Source organism: Vicugna pacos, chromosome 20 (assembly GCF_048564905.1).
Source record: "Vicugna pacos chromosome 20, VicPac4, whole genome shotgun sequence".
NCBI classification, from domain to species: Eukaryota; Metazoa; Chordata; class Mammalia; order Artiodactyla; family Camelidae; genus Vicugna; species Vicugna pacos.
In genome coordinates, this window is record NC_133006.1 from 24,734,267 (window position 1) to 24,761,497 (window position 27,231).

The window sequence follows — 27,231 nt, forward strand, 5'->3', positions numbered from 1 at the left end:
CCTGAGTCTGGAGCAGAGGAGGTGTCACACTCTAGCCACTGCGGCCTCAACTCACAGCCGCTCGGGATTGAAAGAGTGAAAATAAAATTCCTCATCAGTGTCAGCATGTCAGTGTCCTCAACTGTTTTCTTGTGAAACTGAAAAAAAAGAAAAAGTTCTAACCATCCGCTAAACTCACAGTGCCACGGCAGAAATGTTACTCTTTTTAACATGATAGCTTACAGTATGGTGAAGCTCGGGGTGAGTTATACTCATCAGCTGTAAACTTCATTCAAGATGAAAATTTCAAAAATTCCCACAGCTAATCTGCAGTGCCTCTGTGAATTTGCCCAAAAAGACAGCACAACAAGGAAAGTGATGCAATCCCGACACACACTCTAGTAGGAGAGAATGAGGCCTTCAAGGAACACATAGCTCCTGATAGCTCTTGATCTTGGGGGAAAAAATGGTCTTTTCCCCCAGGTCTCATTTATCAGAGGAAATAAAATTTTCTCATTACATAAATTTTCTATATTTTAGTTGCCTATTTGTAAAATGGATGTCCTTAGATTCTGCCTAAAGATAAAATCCTGGGTCCGATTATCCTCTGAGATTCTTCCCAGCTCCAAGATTTTCGGTCACAGTTACCCTCGGCAGCATCATCATTGGTGCTTACACTGCAGCAGGCAATGTGCCCCGCACTTTCATGTGTGTTGTCTCGTGTCCCTGGTAACAATTCTAAGGTGGCTTCTTGTTCCCAGTGTTCAGACCAGGAGTCTAGAAGCTCTGGGGGATTAAGTAAACCTCTTTAAGTCACACAAGTAAGATGTGAGTCAGGATATGAATCAGGGTCTTCTGGTTTCTAAAGCCCATGGTTTTCACTGAGCACAAAGGTATGAGGTCATTGCTCTCCCAAGAGACTAGAAGAATATATCTGACATTGGTCCCCATTCCTGTGAGAAACAAGGTGATGCTCAGAGGGTAGAAGCTGCACTCACTCTTCACTCCCTTAGATGGACAGCGCCCTGAGGATGGGAATTAAGTCACAAGGTCTCAGAATTAGAAGGGACTCACTCCATCGCGCTTTAGGCCCTGGGCAAATGGGATGATTTTCCCAAGGTCAAAGTCATTGGCTGAGCCAAGGCCAGAACAGGAGGCCTTCACATCCCCAGGGCTGGGCACCTAGACTTACTTGTATTCACTGTTACTTCTGCACAGTTCTTAGGGCCACTCCCCCAGTCTCGGGGTCCCTAGACAGAGAGACTGCTGTGAGGGAATGATTCTGGTGGCAATGGCTTTATTGTCATCATGAGGATAATTAGCTCTTGTGTCTTCTTTCTAATGGGGGTAGGAAGGAGAGAATTTACAAAGATAATATTCGTAAGTAATAACCCCATAGTTCCAAATTAAAGATAATCTACACAGCAGTCCTCTTTATCTTTAATTTTTTTGTTCTGTGGATTAGAATACATTTTTAAAAATACCCTACTCTAACCCCCAGGCAATGAAACTGCACTTCTTTTTGAATTCAGGGGACATCCAGCCCTAGAGATGCAGGACAGTTGGCCATGACCAGAGGCCACCCCTGGCCCCACTCCTTCCTTCACCCATGGTTCTGAGTATCTGTGGTTCTGATTCTGCTAGTGCTGGACTGGACTTACCCCAAGTTTTCAACTTTGACCACAGACTTCTCCATCACACATGAGAAAAAGAATGGATAAGTAAAGATTTTCTTGCTTCTAAATTGATTCTGTTTGGTGCACATTTAAGTGGTTTACACAGTATAATTCTGACTCTGCAGACAAGTCATCTGATACATCAATCACTATCAATGAGACACATCCAGAATCTTATTCTAAGGGAGTTTGCCCCAACTCCACGGCCAACATTAATTGCTTACTGAATACCAAGCAGTGTACCAGGCCCATTATGTGTTGGGCCATTACATGTCACATGTGCAGAAGTACAGGTAACAACCTGGCCTTGTGACTGGCATCTGAGGTGGAGGGTGGTCTTGTAGGGCTGAGTCCTTAAGCTGTGGACTCTGATGCTATCTCCAGGTAGATAGTGTTAGAATTGAGTTGGGTTGTAGGACACCCAGCTGGTGTCCAGAGAATTGTTGGTGATGTGAGGAAACCCCACCCGCACTGCTGCCCCACATTGGAATTGGATTCCAGAAACATATTACATGTGTGAATACATTTATCATAACAATCCTATAGAATAGGTATTTTAATCTCTTTTTCACATGACTTAAAGATTCAGAGACATTAAGTAAACTTGCTTCCAGCAGAGCTAGAGTTTAAACTATTTTTATAACGAAGCCAAAGGGCTGTAAACTGTACCTTGGCCATAATGATTGGCCCTGAGATGGCTATCTTATCTAGGGTCATCCAAACATACTAGCTAGTGACTTCAATCTGGCACAAAAACCAGTATAGAGCCAATCAGAAGCCTTTCTCAGGAGTTTGGAGTTTGAATAGCTACAGTAGGACCTGAAGGGTGAGATGCAGAGGAGTGGGATAGAGCCTTACTCCAGTGTGGTCCAGGGTCAGCTGCTCGAGCGTCACCCTAGAGCTTTTAAGAGATGCAAACTCTTAGCTTCGTCCCTACTCCTTCTGAGTCAGAATGTGACTTTTCACAAGACTCTCAGATGACTTTTAAACCCTAAAGTTTGAGAAGCACTGAGGTAGACAGTGGCAGCAAAGCCGAGAATGTCCTAGGTAAGTTAAATAACCTATGTATAATTATGCAACATTCCAGCTGTGAACTATTAAGAAATGATACTTTATCATGTAGAGTTTGTCTCAGAAAGGCAATAATAATGTAACATCAGAAGATCTGACAAAGCAGTCACCACCTCCATAGACAAATAGAGAAAAATCACAATGACTATCTTGAAACATGAAAAATCGTATTTGATAAAGCTGAAATCTTAGGTATTATTTGAAAAACTAAGAAAACTAGAAACAGAAAAGCACTCTTTAACTTGGTAGCTTGATAAAGGCTCTCTACCAAAAAATCCACAAGAATCCTGCGAGCGGAGATAAAGGATGGTTTTACATCACAGACACCGCAACACAGATATCCTCAAACTCTCCAGCGGGCCACCGAATGGATTAATTTCCTCCTCTTTCCCTCCAGGCAGCTCCTGGTCCTCATCTGTGGGTCTTGGCTACCCCTAAACCTTCTCCTTAGACTCCTAAATTCTCTTTTCTTTATGCAGGGCAATAAAGAATTTAATTCTGGCCCAGAGCCTCCACGTGTGAGTATCCACAGCCCTACATTTCCCAGACCACCCTAAAATGAAAAGCACCAGAAGCTTGGAAATAGTGTCGGTCGTTCATTTATTTTTTTCTATTTCATACAAAGAAAGCCCAAAAAAGCCCTGCCTGTCTAAAACACTGGTTCAGGGCAGAGGAAATGAAACAAAGCTCCATCATGAGCCGTCTGTTCGGAAAGTCTGAGCGTAGTTGAAATGTCACCAGACTGAGGCACGAGGACCGGGATCTGCGGATTCCACTTCCTGCAGATTATGAAGACCAGCTGTGAAACCTGTTAGACAAGTTCCTTTAACCGTGTGCTAGTTTTCTCAACCACAGAGCGAGAAAAACAAAATGAGATCTCTGTATTTCACAGGTTTGTTATAAGGTTCAAAAGAAGATGTGTATTTTTGCAAAATAACTTTTGACTTCGGTAATGTTTGACAAGTGTTACAGCAAGGCATGTGTTATATATAGTTTTTCTCTGGAGGTGGATTGCAAGGAGTACTTATGGTATAGTCTCATTTGGGTTAAAAAAAAAGCTAAATGTACTTGTCTACAAAACTGGCAGGTTATACAAACTGTGATACTGGTGGTTACCTATAGAATGTGGTAAGAGGAAGTGAGGTGGAGAGAGGGACTTTTCACTTACACTCTATGCAAATGTTTGAATCCTTTTTTTAACCAGCAGTATATACCACTTTTATAATAAATATTAGGCAATGCATTCTGCTTGTCACTCAGGAGGACAGAAGAAACCCCCAAACTCTGGCTTCTTTTACATCAAGGACTTCTATTTGCTCAGTTAAATTAGGGGTAATGATTCACAATCCCAGTGATTCTTATTACTGTCTTGTAATGAAATTCACATATAGCACAGGCACTTACAGTGTCTTTAAAACACCTGACCCCACACTTGGGGAGCAAGGCTCATATGATATAAATGGTAAACTTACAGATTTATACTAGAGGGAACTGATTGAGGATGAAGGTAGATCTTTTCGGGGTTTGGGTGGGACAATGGGAATGTGAGTGTTAAACTTGAGAGGAGAGAGAGCAAGAATCAGAAAGGGTGGTGGTGTGGAAATCATCATTATCACAGAAATTCATACTTAGCTTCTTAAAATTATTTTAATGTATGGTCTGTTTCTGTGTCCAATAATAACAGCAGTAATAATAATGCATATCTAAGAGCTAGTTAGAACTGAACACAAGCCTCGTTTTGTTGGACAATGAGGTCTGGCCCAACTGCCAGCAGGCAAGTCCTGAGTAAAAGAAGGGGCAGGATGTGTCTTGGTCACAGAGATTCCACTGACTTTAAAGCCTTTCCTTCAGCCCCATCAACACTGATTAGACACATGAAATGCAGGAGCCTGGGTGGGTTGCACACTTTCTTAGGATATTCTCTATGAAAAAAAGACCTGAAGGTGTCAGAATGGAAGGGGACCTGCGACTCCACAGGGCTGGATGAAGAAGCCATAAGGCCAAAGCAGCTCCATGTATATGTCCAAGTAAAAACAGTCAACTGAATAAATTAGGGCAAGATCCATAAAGCTCTGTTTTTCCCATGACAGTTCCTTAGAAGCTTAAAAATTTTTTATTTTATTTTATTTTTTTTTCTCAACCCCTCTACTCCCACCCCGCTCCCCAGCTTTGCTGGTCTAGGCGCAGCCTCGCCCACCTCTGGTTCTACACTCCCCACGCATAGAAGGCAGGAGCGTCAGCGGTTGGGGCAGGGGGTTGGGTGGGGGGACCAGGAACGTCAGGGAGTTGAAAGACATAAGATAAATAAAGTGAAAAAATTACAGAGCTGTAGGGGCCCTGAGATCCCGGGTCCTCCTGCCGTCTTGGGCACAACGACTTGCCCCGGAGGTTGGAGCTGGATCCCAGGGGTTGCTTTCTCCGCTACACCGCCTTTTGGCCGCTCCAACTCAGCTTTTCAACGTAAGGCAGGAACCTTTTTTCCAGACAGCGAAGAAAGGGAAGACTTGGCCGGAGAAGGAGGCTGTGAAGGTGAAGATGGGCGCCCGGGTCTCGGCGTTGAGCAGCGTCACGCGCCCCGCCTCGTAGTCCAAGGCGACGCCCACGCGGCTCGGGACCTCGCTCAGTGGCAGGTCGGTGCCCGGGGAGGTGCTGGCCCAGCACTGCTGGTGCGAGAGGATCACGGCCCAGACGCCCTCCTCGGCGCTCAGGCCCCGCTGCCCCTTCCTCCTCACCTCCTCCCCGACCACGCCCACCGTGCAGCCGCCGCCGGCTCCCAGCTGCACCTCCACCTGCCAGCGGTGGCGCCCGGAGGAGAAGCCGGGGGAGCCCAGCACCACCGGGAGACCCTCGAAGCGCAGGGGGCTGTCTGGCAGGTTCTGCTTCTGCCGGGTGTATCTCACTGACTTCCTGTCCTCGGAGAGGACCAGCCTCCGGCTGGCGGTCTGAGGGTCCAGTGTGACGACCCCTAGAGGGAGGAAGGCATGGACATTAACAGAGCTGGAGGCACCAGGTATACCCCTAGAGCACGTGTGCTGTGTATGGGAGGCAGAAAGCGCACCAGCCCTGTGCAGCCTGTCATTGGCTCAGCTTCTCAGAACCTCAGTTTCCCCTTTTGTTCCAGCACAACGGAGGATGACAGCTCTTCTGTCTGACCCGCAAGTGGTGCTGTGCTGAAACGCTTTGCTTCTTAAAGTGCAGTCCACGGACTAGTGGCATCCACTTTGCCTGGGAGCTTGTTAGAAATACAGGATCTTGGGCCTCATCCCAGACCTACTAAATCAGAATCTGCATTTTAACAAGATCCTCCCCCCTCCCCCAGGTGAGTTTTCTGTACATTAATTTTGAGAAGCAGAATGAGGTGATGCTTCTGGAAATAGTTTCTAAATTAAGCACCAATTTAAAAGGAAATGCTGTCTTCTAAAATTGTACAAGATTTGTCCAAGTTAATAAAAAGTTTAGCACTTAAGCCAACTATACTTCAATTTGAAAAAAGTCTAGCACAATGCTGGGCAAAAAACAAGGACCTGATAAATATTTTTGAATAAATAAATAATATCTATACAAGTAACTAACTTTTTTTTTAATTGGGGGGGTAATTAGGTTTATACAAGTCACTAACATTAACTGAACACTTATTATGTGCCAGGTACTATACTGAGCTTTTTGCATATAATAATTCATTTACTTTCAGCTATTTATGGGATGGGTACTATTATATTTTCCGTTTTATAGATAAAGAAACTATGGGGCTTTATGATTTGCCCAATGTTTCATAACTAGCAAAAGTGAGAACAGAGAACCCAAGCAATCAGGCTCCAGCATTCATACATTTAATTGCTGTTTGCTGCCTTGGATTGAATGGATGAATGGCTTCACAAACCCCCAGGTGCTTACCTGAATCTGTTTCCAGATGATGCACCAAGTTTTCTGAGGGAAGCAAAAATAGAAAGATCTGTGACTTTTTATTTCTTACAGGTACCCTGAAAGGCCTTGTGTCCTGGGAGCAATGTGAGGACAAGAGAAGGCTCAGCTTCTGCTATGAAAGAAACACAGTCCTCACCTTCCTGGACTCAGCGCAGTGCCCGTCCTTGGGAAAAGGAGGAGACACTCTAGGGAATGGTCCCTTTGGGCAGAGTGGGATCACTAAAGGAAGGCTTCAGGGATGGAAGACGTCTTCAGCCAGGTTTGGAAGGTGGGGAAAGATGGAGATGGATGGAAGGCAGAAAGGCAACTGATGAGACTGAGGAAAGCTGCTGCTCCTTTCCTCTTACCTGTGAACGCCCTCATCATCTCTGGGAGGGTGAGTATTTTCCTGTGGAGATCGCGGATCTTTTTGACAAGGTCAGGAGAAATGGCCTCTGGACTCACAAAAGTTTTCATTTCACATCTGCAGGTAAGTTGGGAACCAGTCAGGTTTTAACTTCAAAAATGATGTTTGGGTCATCCAGACAGAGTGAGGTTAAATCAGACTAAGGAATCTTGACATCTGTGATGAATAATGAGATTGAGTATCATCTCTTTACCTTTGCTGGAAATGTTTAGCTGCTAAAGCAAGAGGCATTGCAGTTAGACCTAGGAGGAACTAATGGTAACCACAGAACATTTGGGCATGTGGAGACCAAAAGGGAGGAGATCATTACCCCATGAACCTCTAGAGGGCAGTACAGTACCATTTGAAAAACAGCCTTAACCAGTCTAATCTGTGCTGTTCATTACGAAAGGAAAGGGGCTGGAGGTTAGGGGAGATGAAAAAAGTGGGTGAAAGAAAACATATACTGCAGTGAAAAAGCCCTCAGTTCTGGTTCCAGCTCAGTGCTTGCCTGTCAGTTTTTGTGTGACCTTGAACAAGCACTTCCCCTCCAGGCTTCAGCTTCTTCATTGGACAAGAAGAAGACCTCCAGAGGCCCACTTAGATCTAAATCTCTGACATTCTCTGAAAGTATGTTTAGAGAACTTCCTGATTCATGGACACCTGGTTCAGCGCCCTATCCATTACACGACAGCTTTTCCCTAGTCATGTCTCTGCTCAGCCCGGGGAGGACTGCTGATGTTTGAAAGGAAAGGAGCCCCTAATTGCAAGGCCTCCCAGCTCCTGGTGACTATCCTTTTATAGTAGTAGCATTTGAAATTCTGAAGAAATGGGAAAGTTGAATGGGAAAGATGATTCAAAGAACATACTGGTCTTCCTAAGTTTTGTGCTTATCATATTCTCTACAAAATATTTCTACTTAGAATGGCTTTGTTTTTTTTTAAGTGGAGGTCCTGGGAATTGAACCCAGGACCTCATGCATGCTAAGAACATGCTCTGTCATTGGGCTATTACCCTCCCCCCTAGAATGACATTTTAAATGAAGTTAAATACTGACTCTAGGACTAATAATTTCAAAAATTAAATAGATATCCCTGGTTCAGCCTAAAAAACATGATTATTATTTATAACTTTCACTTCTAAGGGAAAAATTGTGTCCCCAATACCAAACAATCAATTTAAAAAAGAATCTTTAGAACACAAACCTTAGTAAATCAGGGCTGTCTATGCGTGAGTGAATGAGAAAGTGTGTCTGTCGCTGAGTATGCTTTTGCTTTTCTGTGTAGCCATCTGCGGAGGCTGGGTGAGTCAGTGAGTGCCCTCCCCCTTCAGTCTCAATGTCAAGTATAAAGCAGGTGGGACTGGAGAGTGGGCCCTACCTGCTCTGGTTGACTCTGACATCCTACAAGAGAAAAAGATACGCTTAGTTTCCACACATCCTTCCCACCAGGGATTCTGTAATTCTTTCTTTCTTAACATATCAGCCCCAAATTCCTCCTCCAGAGAGCTGATATTTTTAATTACCTACTCATCAGACCATCCATTTACATTATGCTTCCTTACTAACGTGGGACTGTGTAGTCAGTTCATTTGAACTGGTTTGTATGTCTCAGCCTTATCCTAGGAGTGTCTTCTGCTTCCAACAATTAGGAGATGGTGGAGAGCAGGGACCAGGCCTTGAGTTATCAGCCAGGTCTGATGTGAAACAGGATAATATAATGCTAATCACAACAGGCACCATTTACTGAGTTCTTTCTGTGAGCCTGGACCATGTTAAGCATTTTGTGTGGATTGTTTTTTTTATAATCTGCAACAGCCCCATGAGGGAGATGCTATTATTAGCACCATGTTTAGAGAGGTTATGAGATCTTCCAGGGTCACACAACTGGACGAGCCAATACTCAGGCCCAAGATCATCTGATTCCAAAGCCCTTGGCATGACCGTAGTGCATGACGTGGGCAAGAAGTCATCCAGCTTTCTGGGACTGCATCTCCATAACCTCTCTGGGCCAAAGGAACCCAATAACCATTAGTCCCTCCCATTAGAAATAATCTCCGCTTCCCCTTCCGGTCTCTCTCAACATCTTCCAGCCCCCAGCATGGTGTCCCCTTGCTGTGGAATCCCTCTCCTATCCCATGGGGTGGTGGGGTGTCTCTCACTTGTAGAAGCTCACTTGCTGGCTGCTGACACTTCTCCTCCAGCTCCTTGACCTGGGCTCCAAGCCGGGTGACTTCCTCAGAGAGCTTTGAGATATACTTGTCCCTCTCCTTCCAGATCTGCCGCTCCAGCTCCGTCAGCCTGGCCAGCAAGAGATGCTGCTGTTCCCCCAGCTCCTGCTGCAACCTCTCAAAAGATGCTTCCACCTGCTGCTTCTTGCTTTCAATCTGAGTCTGCAAAGGGCAGAGAGACAGATGTGGTCAGGGAGAAGCTCACAGAGCTGGGTTCCAGGAGGATCATCTATATACTTGCTATTGATTAAAAGGGATAGGGAGTAACTAGTCCCAAGATTCATTCTCCCAAAAATGCCGTAGTAAAAGTATAGGTGTCTGGACAGTCTTAGCAATGATGAGGGCAATGTTCTTGTCTTACCTAGAGATTCTATTAATAATGCACATTATACTCTCAAAGCTACGCTGAACTTCTCAAACATTCTTTCACATCTACAATATCATCCTAACCCTCCCATATCATCCCTAGAGTCGGGTGGAGATGATTCCTCAGAGAGCAATTGGAGCAAAAGGAAGCTGCGATTAGAGCACAACTTATCAGAAGAGAATGGTGTGGCATTGGTCTTAGCCACTGAGGTAACCATCTATGGGGCATATTTTGTTGGGAGGTGATGGATGCTGGAGAGATCTTGTCCCAAAACTCTGTTTCCTTGGTCAAGGTACCAGAAATTCCCCCTGGTACCTTGTGGATTTCCCCTGCATAACTTTGTAGCATAAAGAAAGTGATGGGAGGGAACCAGGCATAAGCACACCATTAGCCTACAGTCCTCGGGGTCAACCTGGCGGTCAGTATAGATCGCAGACACTAATATACATTTTCTGGCCGCATGCTTCCTATCTGAAGTCAAGGCTTTCAGGCAGACAGACTGTAATGGGAAGAGCAATGGACTAAAGGTCAAGAGACCCAGGTTCTAGCCATTTCATCATGAACTTGGGCTTTGCTGTGTAGCTTTGGGAGCATCACTTTTCTGGACATCAATTTTCTGCTCAGAAAAATAATGGCTGGCAAGATGGATGTTGGATTAGTAGATGGCAGAACCACTCCCAGCCCTGATGTTCTAGGATTCCACACCCTTGACCCCACGTGCCCTTCTGCACAGGCAGGGGGTGAGGAGGAACCGTCTGCCTGTTCTCAGCCTGGCACAAATAGCAGACAACAAGCTCCCCCAGAGCCTGTTAAGAAAAATCCCTAAATGGGGATTTCCAACTGGGAGAAGTGGGTGAACAGTTTTTGTTTCAATATAGTGAATTTTAAAAACAGTAATGTAAAGAGTACTCAGTAACTTTATTCTAAAGGTTGACTAGTTAGTCAGGTAGACTAATGAGAAACATTTTTGAGCACAGAGGATGGACACAATTTTCATGTTCCAGAGAATATTATTTAAGATTGCAAGATGATAGACCTAAAAATGGTATCATTAACTTTATGAAATCTGACAGCAGAATCCTACAGGTCATATTTTCTCAGCCCTGGGAAATGACAGTAAAAACCTTCAGTTAATGTAAAATCAACCAGGACTACCTCACCATGTGAAAAGTGAACTTAAGATCATTTTGAATAGCTACTGGATAAAATAGAAAATCCAAACTAAGATTACTTTTACAGAGTCAAAGAAGTGCTAAAAAGAGACTGGAGACAAAAGACCTAAACTCACCTAATTCTACTCGAACTACCTAAATTTTATAAGTATACACACACACACACACACACACACACACACATATGTCAAAACATCTTGTTCCACACCTTAAGCATATGCATTTTTAATTCTTCAATTATATCTTAATAAAGCTGGGGTGGGAGAGAAAATGCACCCTTAAAAAAAAGAAAAAACAGTAATTCTGGCCATGCACATGTGTTATTTATTTAAGTGGAGGATTATCACTTCGGAAATTTGTGCAAAACATAAAAACACTTTCAAGTATTAAGAAAATAATTACACTTACAAATAATGTTATCATATGATATTGGGGGGTGGTCTTCTAAACCAAGAAAATCAGGATTTCTTACGAGACACTGTTCTGCCACAGATGTCACAGTGAACTATTTCACTCATGGATGCTAGGTGGTTATTTGATGTTTGAGAACAAAATTATATCTAGTCCCCTGAAGTCATTTAATGCAGACAACAAAAAATTCTCCAAAGTTACAAGAATCCTTAAAATGCCAGACAGAGCTGATGGGAAATTTTGGGAACTTCAGTATCAGAAGTAAATCAGAAGTGTCCAGAGGAGTGATCAAACCAAGAAGCCAATGCCTCTTCCAGGTACTGGCTGATCACAGGAACCTCCTACCTGTGTGTCTTGTCCACTCTGCCCCCTTGGAATGAACAAAGAAAAGTGCTGATTTGAGCCATTCCAAATGTGGGCTCCCCAAATGTGGGAACCACAAGGAAAGCTCCCAAGAAAATAAGCTACTGGAATGAAGGGTCAGAAGAATTTAAACATCACATAAACTTCAGATATTAGAAATATACTTACTGGAGGAAGGGTAGAGCTCAGTGGTAGAGCACATGCTTAGCATGCACAAGGTCCTGGGTTCAATCCTCAGTACTTCCGTTAAAATAAGTAGTTATTTGTTTTAATAATTACCCCCCCACACACACAAAGAAATACATTTAAAAGGTTTAATTAAAGACAATGGGAAAATAGAAAATAAAATTTATTTTGAAAGAGAAAAAAAAGAACTGAAAAAGCATATTTGGAAAACAATAGAAACTGAACAGTTGAAAATAAAGAAATAGAAAAGAAAACCCTGAAAGGAGAAGGTGGCCAAGGACATGGCCTTTACCAGGAGCATTTGGAGCTTCTGGTCTTCCCGACTCTTCATGGCTTCAATCTCATCTCTCTCCACACTCAGGGCTTCCAGCCGGCTCCTGAGACGATCCTGTGGAGCGAAGGATGGGCAGACAGAGGTGGCTTAATTCATCATTCAACTCACAGATGTTAATTGTCTGCCCTGTTCTAGGCACACTGTCAAGTGCTGAAGAATTCAAAGGAGAAAAAGGCCCAGTTCTTGTCCCTAACAGACCACCACCTAGGGAAGGAGTATTTCACAAGTGATAAAAATGCAGACAAATGCAGTAATCAAGGTGTGCGCGTAGTGAGCTGGGAGCACAGCGGAGGGGGCAGTTCTGCCTGTAGGGACAAGGGGAGGCTTTAGAGAGCAGAATCCAGTTACAGCGGGTAATTTCCTATTGGTTTAGAGAAGGGGAGGAGGCGGGTGGAGGGTATAGCTCAGCGGTACAGCCCATGTGCAAGGTCCTGGGTTCAATCCCCAGAACCTCCATTAAAAAAAGAGAAAGAGAGAGGAGGAGGAGGAGAAGAGTACTTAATGCCTCTGAACTGTACACTTAGCAACTGGTAAAATGGTTAAAAAAAAAAAGTGAGGGGAGAGGAGAGCTTCCCAGGAGGGAAGTACATGCCAAAAGGAAAGAGTGTTAATTCAGAAAACAGCAGGTACCTAATGGTCAGTCTGTCTGGATACGTGATGCCAGGGGAGGGTGGCTGAGAGAAGAGACTGGACAGGAAGGCAGGATCCCCACTACAAGTGGCCTTGAATGCCTTGCTAAAGACTTGGGCTTCCTTTGGACCCTAGGGGTCCATGGAAGGACTGTGAGCAGGGGAGTGACGTGATCAGCTTTGTGCTTTGGGAAGCACTGCCTCACAGCAAATTGGAAGGTGATTGTGGAGAGTGGAGACAGGGACCTTGTTGGAGCCTCTGGGTGACAGATGTTGAGAGCCTGGATTCAGTGGCAGTTGTGGGAATAATGCAGAGTGAAAGACTGAGAGGTACTTCTGAGGAAGCCGCTTCCAGACTTGGTGACTCAGTGATGAGAGGGATCTGAGAGGCAGATAGAAGTAGATAATGTCCCCAAGACCAGATGGGCTACTGCCACACCTCCCTTTATCCGAAAGAAGAGCGGTGCTTGTGGGACGCCTTCCTCGTCCCTCTCTTCCCTCCAAGCCCAAGTGGCCAGGGTCTTGCTAAACCCCATATCCAGTCTGGATCCGGGAGACCAAGTCCTCCCTGCCCATAACCTGTTCTCTCTCCTTCCCTAGAGAGTGAAACCATGGCTACTATTCTCTGTGCTCTGTCATCGCAGTGTCCTCTCACAGCTGGAGCTTAAGTTCCCCCTAAGACTGTGAACGACCACTCGTCTAAGTGGAACCACATGCCCCTCAGTCTGGGAGTTCCCCAGTGTCCCAACATTCTTGGGGTCCCCTGATGTGGAAGCCATCGCCCTTCATGCATATCCTTGCCCTGTTTACACCACGGGACACAGTCCTTCCCCAGCTGGCCCTGAGTTGACCCCATGCCTCTTACCCGGTAGGGCTGGATGGCTTCATCGAGGAAGCCCACGGTGTGGGCCTGATGGGAGGGTCCCTCCCGGCAGAACACACAGAGGAACTCGGCATCATTCTCACAGAAGAAGTAGATCTTCTCACCATGCTCCTCGCAGTAAGTCTCCCCCAGAGGGCCCAGGGGCACGGGGACCAAGAGAGTCTCTGTCTGCTCCTTCTTCTTGCAGAGGGGACAGAGCAGAACCCTGCCAGAGGGCTGGGCTCCCATCTGGGAGGGTGGGGGGAGGCACAGACGGCAGAAGGTGTGTCCACAGGTGGCGGTCACTCCATCCTCCAGGGGCCCTTTGCAGTCAGAACAGGCAGCCCCTTTGTGAGAGGGTGTTGAGGGCATCACGATACCTTCCCCAGCCCGTCCACGCAGGCCTCTGCCTCAGTCTGCACGAATTCTCTTTCCCTGAAATTGACTCACTTGTACATGAGTCACAGAGGGAAAGGAACAGGAGGCTGAGTGAGGGGAAGGTGGGAGTGACAGGACAGAGAAGCCACCTGGCTCCACCTCTTGTGCTTCCCAGAGTCCCAGCCACCACTTATCAACTGAGTGAGTCCAAACTCCAGGGCATCTCGAATTATCCAGCATTTCCCATCAGTGGCGGGGTCAGCCCCTTCTCTACTCCTTCTGGTCCTTCTGGCCCCTGGGGTGGGGAGCAGGGCATGCCATGAGGTCACTGGGAGATGGCGTTTCCTGGAATCCCTCCCTTGACCATAGTTGGGTGGGGAGAACTGGGGAGGAGACACTGCTTCCTGTGTGACTGAGCAGGTGGGAGTCGTAAACTTCTGGCTTTGAGGTGTGCGAAGTTCAGCCGGAGTGGGAGGTGTCTGACTTCCAGGGAACTCTGTCCCAGGGGCTCTGTTCACACGTTGCAAGTGTGATGATGGCTCTCTGGGTCCCCTCCTCTGCCCTCCTTTCCTAGTCTCACCAGTTCAGGCCGGTATCTCCTAAACTCCTAACCCCCACCACCTTCCCATGCCACTGTGCCTCCTAGAGTCTGGGTAACACTGTAGTTCAATTTTAGTTTTTAACTGCAGTAGAGAGAAGGCAAGAAATCATAATACAATTAATTCATGTTGATACTATTTAGAAAACTCAAAAAGATAAACAGATTCAACCACGTTTATCTAAAGCTTAGTATTTTCATATTATTACATCCAATCTGATAACAACCCTTTGGGGCAGGAATAATCACTTTTCTTTTACAGAGAAGGAAATGTAAACTGAAAGGTAAAGGGACTTCCCCAAAGTCACAGAGCTAGAAAGTTACAAGGCTGGGTTCAATCTAAGTCTCCTGGCTTCCAGCCCTGTGCCCCTCCCAAACTCCGAGCCAAGACAATGATCAAACAGCCACAGTTCTTCAGCTGTCACCTACATTTGTGGATAAAACCAAGGAAAACTCTTTCCATTCCCCCACTGGATGATCAGCGCCCCTCGCTGTTTCACTCCCTTTTCACTCCAGCTGTACTGTACATCACCTTCCCTTCCCACCCCACCTACGCCCTCTGCCCCCAAGAGCGCTGCCCTTGGAGCCGCCCTTGTCCAACACCAGAGCCTCCATCTACAAGATGGGGCTGGTCCCAACTGAGATGTGCTGTATGTGTAAAATACACCCCAGATTTCAAAGACTTAAATTAAATTAAAAATTTAGGGAGAGGGTATAGTTCAGTTGTAGAGTGCCTGCTTAGCATGCATGAGGTCCTGGGTTTAATCCCCAGGACCTCTTTTAAAATAAATAAATATAAATAAATAAATTTAATTACACCCCCCTAAAAAAAAACCCAAGCGGATAAAAGTCATAAAGTTTAAAAAAATTTAAAAGAATGTAAAATGTCTCATGATGGATGTTTTCTGCTGATTCTATGTTGATACTATTTGGGGCTAAATATTAATTCATTTCACTTTTTACTTTTAAAAATATGACAGCTGGGAATTTTGAAATTGCACATGTGGCTCACATTGTATGTCTATGGGACAACACAGCTCTGAGACAGATCTGAGGGCGAATGATGGCCTCCCACCCGCCTCCCTATGTGCTTCGGGCAAGCTGAGTAACCTGGCTGAGCCCAGCTAATATCCTAATAACACCGATGTTGTAGAGCAGACAGGGGGAATAAATAAGATCATAAGTTTAAATTACTTATAGCAGGGTGAGGAATACCATCATTGTAAATAATGCCGGCTGTTATTTTTCTTTCTCCTCCCCCACACGGAGTACATTCCAACCCCTTTGGAAGCCTCTGGCAGGCTGATTGGGGCATCACTGGTGAAGTTACTTGTGCCATGTTCCCCACCCCCAGGGCACTACGCCCTTATCTGGGTCTCCACACTCCCCTGGATTGGCTGATACCTCCAATCTCCCTGGAGCCAGCTGGTCATATTGCAGGGAGGCTGGGGTGGCATCACTGCACTGGGACCCACTCTCCCTCCTGCTCCCCAAAGAACAGCCCCTTCCAACTGTGGATGGTTAAGATACGACCACTTTCTTTCTACCGCGAGTGTCTCTGGATGGACGGGAAGGAGCAGCGACCCCCAGGTCATGAGAGTAACTGAGGTCATCTCTGGAATGTTGTGACCCCATCCTCCCGCTCTTTCTCTGTCTCTGCTGTTGGAGGGTGTGTGTCTGTTCCTTTGGGTGGGGGTAGCAGAACCCTGGCTGCCAGAGATGCAAGTGGGTGCCTTGCCCTTGTGTGCGCGTGCGCGTGTGTGCAACCATGAAGGTGTCAGTGGGTTTGTAAAATGCCCCTGTGACCGGCGGTGTGTGCTTGTGGGTGTGTGAGTGTGTGGTGTGTGTCCTCATTGTTCTCTGGGCCCTTCCCCCCAACCCAAGCAGAGAAGGTGACCTTGAAGAGGCCACGAGTGCAGCAGCGCCATGGCCTTGGCTGCCTCAGTGACCAGCCTGGCCGATGAGGTCAACTGCCCCATCTGCCAAGGGACCCTGAGGGAGCCGGTCACCATCGACTGTGGCCACAATTTCTGCCACTGCTGCCTCACCCGCTACCTTGAGATCCCCGGCCCAGACCCCGAGGAGCCCCCCAGCTGCCCACTCTGCAAGGCGCCTTTCCGCCCAGGGAGCTTCCGGCCCAACTGGCAGCTGGCCAGCGTGGTGGAGAACATCAAGCGTCTGGAGCTGGCGTCCAGGCTGGGCTCAGAGGAGGAGGACGTCTGCCAGGAGCACGGGGAGAAAATCTACTTCTTCTGCGAGGATGATGAGATGCAGCTGTGCGTGGTGTGCCGGGAGGCCCCGGAGCATCGCGCCCACACCGTGCGCTTCCTGGAGGACGCAGCGGGGCCCTACAGGGTAGGACAGGGGACACTGAGAAGCTCCCAGGGTGGGTCTGGGATTGAACTGGACTAAGAGAATTAGAGCAAAGTTGTGGATTATTTGGGCCACTCTGAAGCCAAATTCTACCCCCCTGCTTCTATCAGCCAGGGAATAGACCCAGGGGTGGAAGATCGAGTTCATGTTTTAAGCATGTCTGATGTTGTTTACTTGTGCCCAACACATGATAGCAGCTCAATAAATGCATGTTGAAGGAATGAGTCACCAAAACATGAGCATGTGTGTCTGGATCATAGATCAGTCAGGTGTGTCTGAGGATGTCTGGGTTTGCACTTGAGGGAATGACTGTACAGTGTGTGCAAGTATTAATGTCTGCACATTTACCAGGACATGCAGTGTATTTGGGGGGGACCTGGATACTTGAGTGTGTATGTGTGACTGAGTACTCATGTTTGTGAATAAATTAGTGTTTACGTATATGCAGGTTGGGTAAATATATGTGGTATGTAATTTTATTTGTCATTAAATGAGTGTGTGTTGTGTATGTGCTGCATTTTTAGTACAGGTGGGTGTCTATGTGTACGCGTCAATTAGTTAATTAACATTTATTGGTGAGAGTTCTAAATGTATTTGAAATGTATCTACTCGGTCATTAATGTGTGTATACTCGTTCCAAACTCTATTCTAGAGCAAGCAATTTTTAAAACAATTCATTGATTATTTTTGCATTATACGAGTTTCTTGTTCCCTCCAGAATCACATCCAGAAAGTTTATTCCATTCACTAGAGGTGTTGTTTGGATGTGTTCCCTTTGGGACATGTGAGAAAGTTGGGATAATTTCAAAGAAGGGCATCTCAAGCTCAGAACAGGTCCCAGGTACTACTCACTACAGGAGAAAGAAATTAGGGTGTTTAGCCTGCAGACAGGAAGGCTCAAGTGGGAACATGGAGTCAGGAAACATGGAGCAGGATAAAAAGAGAGAGCCTTGATCAAAATTCTTGGAGGACGAAACAAGAGGGAAAAGACCCAAAGAGAGCAAGCTGTCAAGGACAATAAAGGGCCAGGCTTTTTCGGCTAAGGGAGTGACTCCTTCCCTTGTCATGCCATCCCCAGGGGCAGAAATGACACCTCTTAACAAATCATTTCCATCTTCAGTATTTTTAAAATTTTTAATTGAAGTATAGTTTTTTTTTAATTTAATTTTATTTTTTTTACATTTTTTATTGATTCATAATCATTTTACAGTGTTGTGTCAAATTCCAGTGTTCAGCACAATTTTTCAGTCATTCATGGACATATACACATTCATTGTCACATTTTTTTCTCTGTGATTTATCATAACATTTTGTGTATATTTCCCTGTGCTATACAGTGTAATCTTGTTTATCTATTCTACAATTTTGAAATCCCAGTCTATCCCTTCCCACCCTCTACCCTCCCCCCCCCCGGTAACCACAAGTCTGTATTCTCTGTCCATGAATCTATTTCTGTCCTGTATTTATGCTTTGTTTTTGTTTGTTTTTGTTTTTTAGATTCCACATATGAGCGATCTCATATGGTATTTTTCTTTCTCTTTCTGGCTTACTTCACTTAGAATGACATTCTCTAGGATCATCCATGTTGCTGCAAATGGCATTATGTTGTCGGTTTTTATGGCTGAGTAGTATTCCATTGCATAAATATACCACATCTTCTTTATCCAGTCACCTGTTGATGGACATTTAGGCTGTTTCCATGTTTTGGCTATTGTAAATAGTGCTGCTATGAACATTGGGGTGCAGGTGTCATCCTGAAGTAGATTTCCTTCTGGGTACAAGCCCAGGAGTGGGATTCCTGGGTCATATGGTAAGTCTATTCCTAGTCTTTTGAGGAATCTCCACACTGTTTTCCATAGTGGCTGCTAATTGAAGTATAGTTGATTTACAATGTTGTATTAGTTTCTAGCATGCAGCAAAGTGATTCAGAAATATATATACTTATATATTCTTTTTTATTGAAATACAATTGATTGACAATGTTGTGTTAGCTTCTGGTGTGCAGCATAGTGATTCATACATATATATACATATTGTTTTTCATATTCTTTTTCACTAGAGGTTATTACAAGGTATTGAATACAGTTCCCTGTATTCTTTCTTTTCCATTATAGTTTACTATAAGATATTGACTATAGTTCTCTGTGCTATCTAGTAGGACCTTGTTGTTTATTTTATATATAACAGTTTGTATCTGCTAATCCCAAGCTCCTAATTTATCCCTCCCCTCTACAGCTTAAATATTTTATGCTCCTTTTCTCCAGGAACAAATACAGAAATGTCTCGAGTGTCTAAGAAGAGAGAGAGAGGAGATTCAAGGAATCCAATCAAGAGAAAATCAAAGGACACAAGTCCTCCTGGTAGGTCATCATCCCTCCCCGGGTCGTCTTCCCTTCCTCAGGGTCCAGCGTCTCTCTGACACTGAGGCAACGTAGTATTCAGGACTTTGAAGTCATTCTGAGTTTGAATCCTGACTCTGACATTAACTAGCTCTATGACCTCAAACAACTCTCTATCCTCAGTTTATCTTTTTGTCAAGTGGAAATTGAAAATCATCACTATGACACCAAATTGCTCTAAGGACTGTAATGCCAGCTTAGTGCTGTGCACATAATGTGCACTTCGTAAAAGGCAGGAGGTAGGGTCTCCTCACCACCTCCCTGACACCTCATGTGAGCCTCCCCCTTTTAGAAGCTCCTGCAGGAGCCCAGGTGATGCTGGGCAGTGGGGCACCCAGAAGGGGCATGGTGAGTGGAAAGAAAACCATACGCTTGTTCCAAGTCTCTCTGGGCACCCAGGGAAGGGGGCTCTGACATTACCACCAAACTCCAGAGGATGTGGATTCGGGCCAGGAGGGAGATGGGAGGGAATTAAGGGAAAAGAAGGAAAAGGAAGCAGAGGAAGAGAAGGGATAACTTCCTTCTGGCCTCTCCTCCTGTCCCTCAGACTCAGGTGGCCACCAAGAAACAAAAGGTGATATCTGAGTTTGCACATCTGAGCCAGTTCCTGGAAGAACAGCGGAACATCCTCTTAGCCCAGTTGGAGAGTCTGGATAGAGACATCTTGAAGCAACAGGATGAGTTTGATGTCCTGGTCACTAGGGAAATCTGCCGGTTTAGCACCCTGATCGCAGAACTGGAGGAGAAGAACGAGAGGCCGGCAAGGGAGCTCCTGACGGTGAGACCTGAGCCCCGCCCCCGCTTACCCGTGCTCACCTGTGATTGTATCTTTACCCATTAAGCCATCTCTCCTTCACTCACACATCTCTGTATCCCAAGGGGAAGATGGGTCACAGGATCGGAAGTTCCAAATTCTAAGAGCCTTTGCTTCCCCAAGAATCTCCTGGTCACTTTGCTCCCTGGTTTTGGTCTCTTCATCCTAACATCCATGGAATAGGGAAGACAGTTTGTTTATTTAGCTCACAAGTATTTTGTTTATTTGTGAGGACCCAACAATAAAATGCAAGTGAAAGTAGCACTTTGAAATGCATCAAGCACTATGTGAACAAATGTCAAGTGCTGTTTCCAAGGCAAACTGTTCTCTGTGTCGCTACCCACCAGTCAGAAAGTTCTTTCTGGTCTATTTCACTTCCTTGCACTGGTGGAGAGATACAGGGGTGGTCCCCAACAAGGCATCAGAAATGCAGCATGATTTAGGGGGACACACTCGGGACTGAGAAGCAGATGACCTTGGGGTGGGGCTTGCTTTTGCCTCTGACTGTCAGGGGCAGTTCACTTCACCATCCAGATCTTATAAAATAAAGGGGTTGGGGTCTAAGATCCCTGAAGCCTCGTAAACCCTAAAACGCTATGACTCCATGGATCTGGTGTCCTTTTTCAGGGCTGAGAATGCAGTGTGTTGTCTTTTCCAGTTATAAGAAGGTGGGAGGGAGAAGGTGGAAACTGAATCCCTGCTTTCTCTCTCTCTTTCTCCTAGCATATCAGAAGCACTCTAATAAAGTAAGTTTTTCTCTTCTCTTTTCCTATATACACGTACAGACATGCACCATATGTACAACTTATTGCCGTACAAATGTAGTCTTATGTTAAGGATTAAAAATTCACATGTGAACTTTCACATACTCAAATGGATTCCTGCGGGGAGGGTATAGCTCAGTGACAGAGTGTGTGCTTAGCGTGCATGAGGTCCTGCTTTCAATCCTCAGTACCTCCATTTAAAAAAATAAAAAATAAACAAACCTAATCCTCCCCCCACAAAATACTCGAATGCATTCCCATGTTTAGCTGTAGATATACACCCCTGTGTGGCACTGCCCAAGAGTGGGCAGTGGGGGAGGGGGTCCATCCTAAAGGAAGTATGTCTCCCCTTGGGAATCGGCACCTCCAAGCCTAATTAGGAGAAGGCAACCAGCTGAGTCTGGAGGCATCGCTAAGGAGGGCAATTCCCAGACCCTGCCATTTCTGTGCTCCTTAGATGTGAAACCAGAAGGTGCCGGAAAACAGAGGCTATATCCCCTGAGCTGGGCCAGAGGATTCGGGACGTCTCCCAGCAGGCTCTGCCTCTGCAGAGGGAAATGAAGATATTTCTGGGTAAGAGGACCCCACGGAGCACAGCCTGAAGCCTGAGTCTTCCATGCTCTTTGGCCTGATAAGCATGACCTTTGACAAAGCTTGCACCCCTCAGTGCCTGGGTTTCCTTATTGGCAGATCTTTATAAAATCTGCTTATCAGGTTGCTGTGACAAAAAAGAGAGATAATAAAGGTGAAGATTTCCAGAAAACATTCAACTGATTTGAAAAATAATTATATCTAATCACTTGGCATGAAGCGATATACAAGATAATGATGAACAAAATCTGTCATTGTCAATAATTTTAAAAATCCACAGGGGCATTTGTCATATATGATAAGTTTTAGATGATGAACTTTGTTAACTAATAACCAGCAAGAGTGTTTCTCTTTGCCCTGTGGTAGCTGACTTCCTCCCTCCTCTTCTCCACCACACCCCCGCCCCCCACCGTCATCAGTCTGGTTCTCAGAGTTGAACCGCCCTGGTGGAGACCGTGTTCCCCTTTTCCGGGAACAGGGAGTGGTGGTAGGAGAGGGTGTGGATGGCTTGAAATGAGAGTCGGGAATGGTGGCTTGCTGCCAACACCTCCTCTTCCTCCCACGTGACAACATGAATGATGCCACCTATTGCTAAATGACCCACCCACCCAAATGTCACCTTAGAAGAGCTTTCCCCACAAGTCCACTTCCTGCCAAGTACTCCCAGTGGCCTGGCAGTGAAGGAAACTACCCTAATCAAAGGCTGACCTTTGACTCTCCTCCAAATTATTTCCAAGCAGAACGAGACAGAAATTAACCCACTTAGCTGTTCATTAAATAGATATTTCTCAAGCATTTACTATGTCCTGGGCTCTGTGCAAGTCACTGAAGGCAAACATGGTCCCTGCTTATTCAGAGCTGGGGAAACGGGGCTCAAAGTGGGTTCCTGGGCAGCAGCCTCCGAGTCCCCTGAGAACTTGCCAGAAATGTAAATCTCGGCCTCACCCTTGGCCACCTGAATCAAAAACACATGTGTTTGAGCAAGTGCTCCAGGGACTCTGATGCAAGTTCAAGTTCAGAACCACTGGTCTGGAGGGTTCCAGCTTCCATCCTTCTTTGTCCCTTCTCTTCTCAGGGCCTCAGTTTCCTCTTCATAAAGTGTTCTATGATGGTTTTGTGAGACTAATGAAACCTCATCCTTTTTCATTTCCTCCTTACAGAAAAATTCTGCTTTGAGTTGGACTATGAGCCAGGTAAGCAGCCTACATCAGGATGGGAGGGAGTGAGGAATCTACAGTTGAAAAGGACAGTTACTTTTACAGGGTTTTACACTGGACACTGTAATAGCAAATACATGCATGTCATATGTATAAATGTACAGACACACATATGTCACACATGGCAGTGACACATGTGACTGCCTTTGTAAGGCTTGTGGGAAAACCACGAAAAAGGGACAAGCACACACATACACCTGGCATGAAGCACATGTTCTGATCTGCACATGATGACAGACTAGAACGATTAAATTGGAATGGGACAAGTTCCATTGGGAAAGTCTTCCTGGATGAGGGGAAATTTGATCTGGGTTAAGAATCACATTCTTAGGTGTGTCAGGACCCCCTCCTCCCACTCAAGTGTTAATTTCATAGATGACAGTTAGGAGGAGGACAGCCTGTGGGTGGGAAAGGAATGAATAGATTGGACCCCATTCAAGGCTATTGTTCCCAGTCTATCAGCCAAAGACCCTGATAAGTCATAGAGTTCTTGCAAGAGACTCTCTAACTCATAGACATATCTGAATTTATGAATTGGTCTCAATTTATGAATACTCAAAGTAACAATATGCTGGGGTCTGCACAAGTTTTTGATGTTATAAAGTGGTCCTCAGACTCTGCCAGCTTTTATATTACTGAGGCAGAAGGAATAACCCCTGGGTGAGCCAGAGAGCCTGCTGGGGGAGCACAGGCTGTGTAAATGAGTCATAAGTGCCCAGGGAGTGATCATAAAGTTTGGACTCAAGGGAGAATGTCTCCGCCTTCTGAGATATGTGACATGATGTGTCAGCAGTAGGAGGAGGTCAGAGGAGGCACGCACAGCTTTGGGAGTCATCCAGTTTGCACCGAGCAGAAGTGCTTTCCAAGGGATTGCACAGAACCGGATGAGTGCATGGATGTCCTAACTAATGAACTAACAACTAGAACTAACAACTAACGTAGGTAGGCATCCTCCGAGGCAGGCATTAGCATGATAGGAATCACGTGCAGATCTTGTTAAACCGCAGATTCTATTTCAGGTGGTCTGGGGTGGAGTTTGAGGGTCTAGCACATTCCCAGATGACATCTGTGCTGCTGGTCCTTGCAGATGCTATATATGTTGTTGGTAATCACACCAACAGGGGGGGTGCCAAGGGGAGTTTTTAGGTTTTTCTTGAAGATGGTAGCATGTCTTCTGACATCTGTGTCACTTTTGGTCTTCCCCACAGCTCACATCTCCCTAGACCCCCAGACTTCCCACCCCAAGCTTCTCCTGTCTGAGGACCACCAGCAGGCTCGGTTCTCCTACAAATGGCAGAACTCTCCAGGAAACCCCCAGCGCTTTGACCAGGCCACCTGTGTCCTGGCCCATGATGGCTTCACAGGGGGGAGACACACGTGGGTGGTGAGTGTAGACTTGGCTCACGGGGGCAGCTGCACGCTGGGTGTGGTTAGTAAGGACATCCGGCGGAAGGGGGAGCTTCGGCTGCGGCCGGAGGAGGGGGTGTGGGCCGTGAGGCTGACGTGGGGCTTCATCTCGGCCCTGAGCTCCTTCCCCACACGCCTGGCTCTGGAGGAACAGCCCCGGCAGGTGAGGGTGTCTATTGACTATGAGGTGGGCTGGGTAATCTTTGTCAATGCTGTCACCCGAGAGCCCATCTACACCTTCACTGCCTCCTTCACCCAGAAGGTCTATCCCTTCTTTGGGCTCTGGGGCCGAGGGTCCAGTTTCTCCCTGAGCTCCTGAGAGAGTCAGCTACCCTCCCCAAAACACGAGACTCAGAGAAAGGGCCTAACGACTTGACCCTGACTGGGTCACCTGAAAGATTTGGAACAGTAATTACACTTTAGGTGATGTGATAGAGTCAGGACTTTGGCAAGGGACAAGGTGGGATGACCTTCAATCTGCTGATCAAACCCTTTCCACAATGCCCAGTGGATGGAACTCAGACCACTGCCCGGCCTCCCCACCACCATCCCCACCTGGCACAGAAGCAGCTGTGTAGAGGAAGGAATACTAGATTTGGAGCTGGAAGACTTGGGGTCTAGACCCAGCCTTGTAATCAACTAATCGTATGATCTTAAACTAGGCCTCTCACCTCTCTTCATCTTGTTTTCTCCCCTAAATATTAGGGTTCTTTTACTCATATCCTTAAGAAACATTTACTGTGTGCTAATTATGAACCAAGCAGTATGGTAGCCATTTGTGAAATGAAAAAAACAAAACAAAACAAAACAAAAAACTTGTTCTGAATGAGAAGGAGCTCATGAGAAAAGGCAGAGACATAGGAGGCAAGGACAGCACAGTGTGATGGGCGCTGCGACAGGGGTGTTAGGGAAGCCCAGAGGAGGCAGGAGGTCAGTCAGGAAAAGATGAGTTTAAAAAATGAGTGTGGTAAATGATGCAAGGAGTGGAAGAAGCATCTTAGGAAGAAGGGACCGCAGAGAACTGGCTGGATGATCTGTATGAGACACAGGGTCACATTCATTGTCCTCATGAGCAGATGCGCTGCCACCCCCACCCCGGACACCACTCAATGCCTCACTCATCCTAGTGGTGTCACTTCTGGCTGAGATGAAAGTGCAGGGCCTTGGTGGGGAGGGGACAGGGGAGGCATGGCCATAAGCCACAGCCCAAGGACCTCACTTGACCCCCAGGGAAAATCTTCTTCCTGATCTGTTGCTCACCACCTGAGGCTGACAAATGAGGTGAAAGGAGTGAGATGGTGGGAAGGAATGAGTCCCAGATAGCCCGGTTCGGGGCACAGAAATAGCACCATTGTAAGCTTCGGGCTGGGCGATAGACTGCCGGGTGGAGGCAGGGGGTGAACTGGGTGAGCTGTGACTTTCAGCCCAAAGCATTGGGGCTGCTCTAGGCCTGGACAAGAAGTGCCATCTGAGGGTTGAGGCAAGAGAAGGGGGACAATTAAGGATTTGTAGAAGGTGTGTGGATTTGGGGCAGAGAGCTGGAGGAGAGCAGGTGGTACTGGCCAGAAGCTGTACCCATGGGTGGCATGTAGAAACTGAGCACCCCTGCCTGGTGCTCGAAATCCCCCTGCCTGGTGCTGATGCTGGGACAGGAACAAGCACTGACACATGGCTGCCTGGAATTTGTAAAATTTGTAAAATGATTTCCATTGTCCCAAGGAATTGTAAACCCTACGCAAAATAAAAGCACTGTCTTACCTTATTTTCTAGTTTTTGTTGGTGGTATCATTTATTCTGCTTAAACATACCCTTCACTGACCAGCTCTTGAACACTCTCTCTGTTGTCTCTGCTCAGACAAAAACTAAAAGGTTCTATCATCTGCCCCCAGGGCCCCTGGGGGAGTGAACCATCCAGGTGCAACCTCAGAGAGGGTGGGCACAGTGGATTGAGGCCCAGGCTTAAAAATCATCCCCAAAATCCTGCGCTTTATCCTCAGTTTAGCAGGTAGAAAAGACTGGGAGATCAAGAGACAGGAATTGGAGGCAAGTTCGGTTCCTTTAGCTGGGTGTGTTCAGTATTTCATATGAAAGGTTTGTATATTTTTTAAAAAAAATAAGCACACTCAAGTCCCTAAATAATGGTATAACATACCGAAAGCCCCCAAACCTGGGATTCCAACAAAAAGTGGATTGTATTTTTCTGTTTTTTTTTTTTTTTTTTTTTTGATTTTAGCTGGGTCTTTTAAAATGACTATTATCCTCCAGGGTAAGTGTGTACGAAGACCTTGTCCTGTTGGAGGGCTGGGTGTGTATTATGTCACCTACCCTTGGTAACCCTGCCAGGCAGCTCCTATTAGTATCCCCAGTTTAAAGTTTAAAAAGCTGAGGTCAGGGGAATTTTGGTTACTTACTCAGCCAAGATCATGCAGCCAGGATTTTAATCCACATCTGACTCAAACGCTCTCAACCACTGGGTTGCCTTGGTCAGAAACGAGTGCCCTGGTGGGTGTGAATATTTTACTGCTGGCCGCATTCCCCACGAGGGAATTGGATTCAGCAAGACAATTTATATTTCTTACACTGAGAAATAAAACTGCTAGTGAATGAAAATACTCATGTTGGTCTATGAGCACTTGCTTCTCTCCCAGGGTAATTTTACTTGGAAGTTGACTTGTTTTGGAGTGTGGTCTCACTGCGGAGAAAGTGCGTAGGTCCTAAAACACAATAACTTCAAGATAAGGCAGCTCCCTGAGCCTGCATGCTCTACTTGTCACAGACTCTGGACTCGGGCTTCCCTCCCCCAGAGAAGTGCTTAAGTCCGGAGCCCCAACCTCCCGATCACCCTCTCCAAGACTCCAAAGGATTGGGGCACCTTTCTTGAGACATTCACAAGTTTACCTGGTTTTTTCACATCTTACACTGCGGCAGCTCCTTCTATTATAAGGAATGGAGGCTAGCTCAAGTTAGTTCAGATAATAGGAACATTTATTACAAGGACAGACATGTAAATGAGGAAAATGGGATTTTTGCACCATTATCAGGTCTCGCGGAAAGCTATGGTGAGGGTGGTGGGAGTGATGGGGAAACACAAGTAGTTCCCAA

The 27,231-nt window shown here is 46.0% G+C and overlaps 2 protein-coding genes across 2 annotated transcripts; one reads left to right on the top strand and one right to left on the bottom strand.

The window, feature by feature from the left end:
* Positions 1-4,567: 4,567 nt before the first annotated feature.
* On the bottom strand, positions 4,568-14,064 carry TRIM15 (tripartite motif containing 15). The gene is made up of 7 exons (XM_006215275.4): positions 13,592-14,064; positions 12,056-12,151; positions 9,196-9,426; positions 8,415-8,437; positions 6,998-7,113; positions 6,621-6,653; positions 4,568-5,691 (listed from the first exon to the last, which is right to left on the bottom strand). The coding sequence occupies exons 1-7, from the start codon at positions 13,958-13,960 to the stop codon at positions 5,174-5,176; spliced, it is 1,386 nt and encodes a 461-aa protein (XP_006215337.2). The 5' UTR covers positions 13,961-14,064; the 3' UTR covers positions 4,568-5,173.
* Positions 6,907-25,853, top strand: LOC102532229 (tripartite motif-containing protein 10). The gene is made up of 10 exons (XM_006215274.4): positions 6,907-7,026; positions 9,734-9,840; positions 13,599-13,726; positions 16,061-16,919; positions 19,202-19,297; positions 19,884-20,114; positions 20,874-20,896; positions 21,372-21,487; positions 22,666-22,698; positions 23,931-25,853. The coding sequence occupies exons 4-10, from the start codon at positions 16,491-16,493 to the stop codon at positions 24,446-24,448; spliced, it is 1,446 nt and encodes a 481-aa protein (XP_006215336.2). The 5' UTR covers positions 6,907-7,026; positions 9,734-9,840; positions 13,599-13,726; positions 16,061-16,490; the 3' UTR covers positions 24,449-25,853.
* Positions 25,854-27,231: the final 1,378 nt, after the last annotated feature.

Excerpts from the sequence above, each read along its gene's own strand:
- TRIM15 (XM_006215275.4), bottom strand. The coding sequence starts at position 13,960 with ATGCCCTCAACACCCTCTCACAAAGGGGCTGCCTGTTCTGACTGCAAA. Across the intron at positions 9,427-12,055 it reads AGAAGCTCCAAATGCTCCTG|ACTCAGATTGAAAGCAAGAA; the intron begins GTAAAGGCCATG and ends TGCCCTTTGCAG. Across the intron at positions 8,438-9,195 it reads CAGCAAGTGAGCTTCTACAA|GATGTCAGAGTCAACCAGAG; the intron begins GTGAGAGACACC and ends TTTCTCTTGTAG.
- LOC102532229 (XM_006215274.4), top strand. The coding sequence starts at position 16,491 with ATGGCCTTGGCTGCCTCAGTGACCAGCCTGGCCGATGAGGTCAACTGC. Across the intron at positions 20,115-20,873 it reads CGGCAAGGGAGCTCCTGACG|CATATCAGAAGCACTCTAAT; the intron begins GTGAGACCTGAG and ends TCTTTCTCCTAG. Across the intron at positions 20,897-21,371 it reads ATCAGAAGCACTCTAATAAA|ATGTGAAACCAGAAGGTGCC; the intron begins GTAAGTTTTTCT and ends TGTGCTCCTTAG.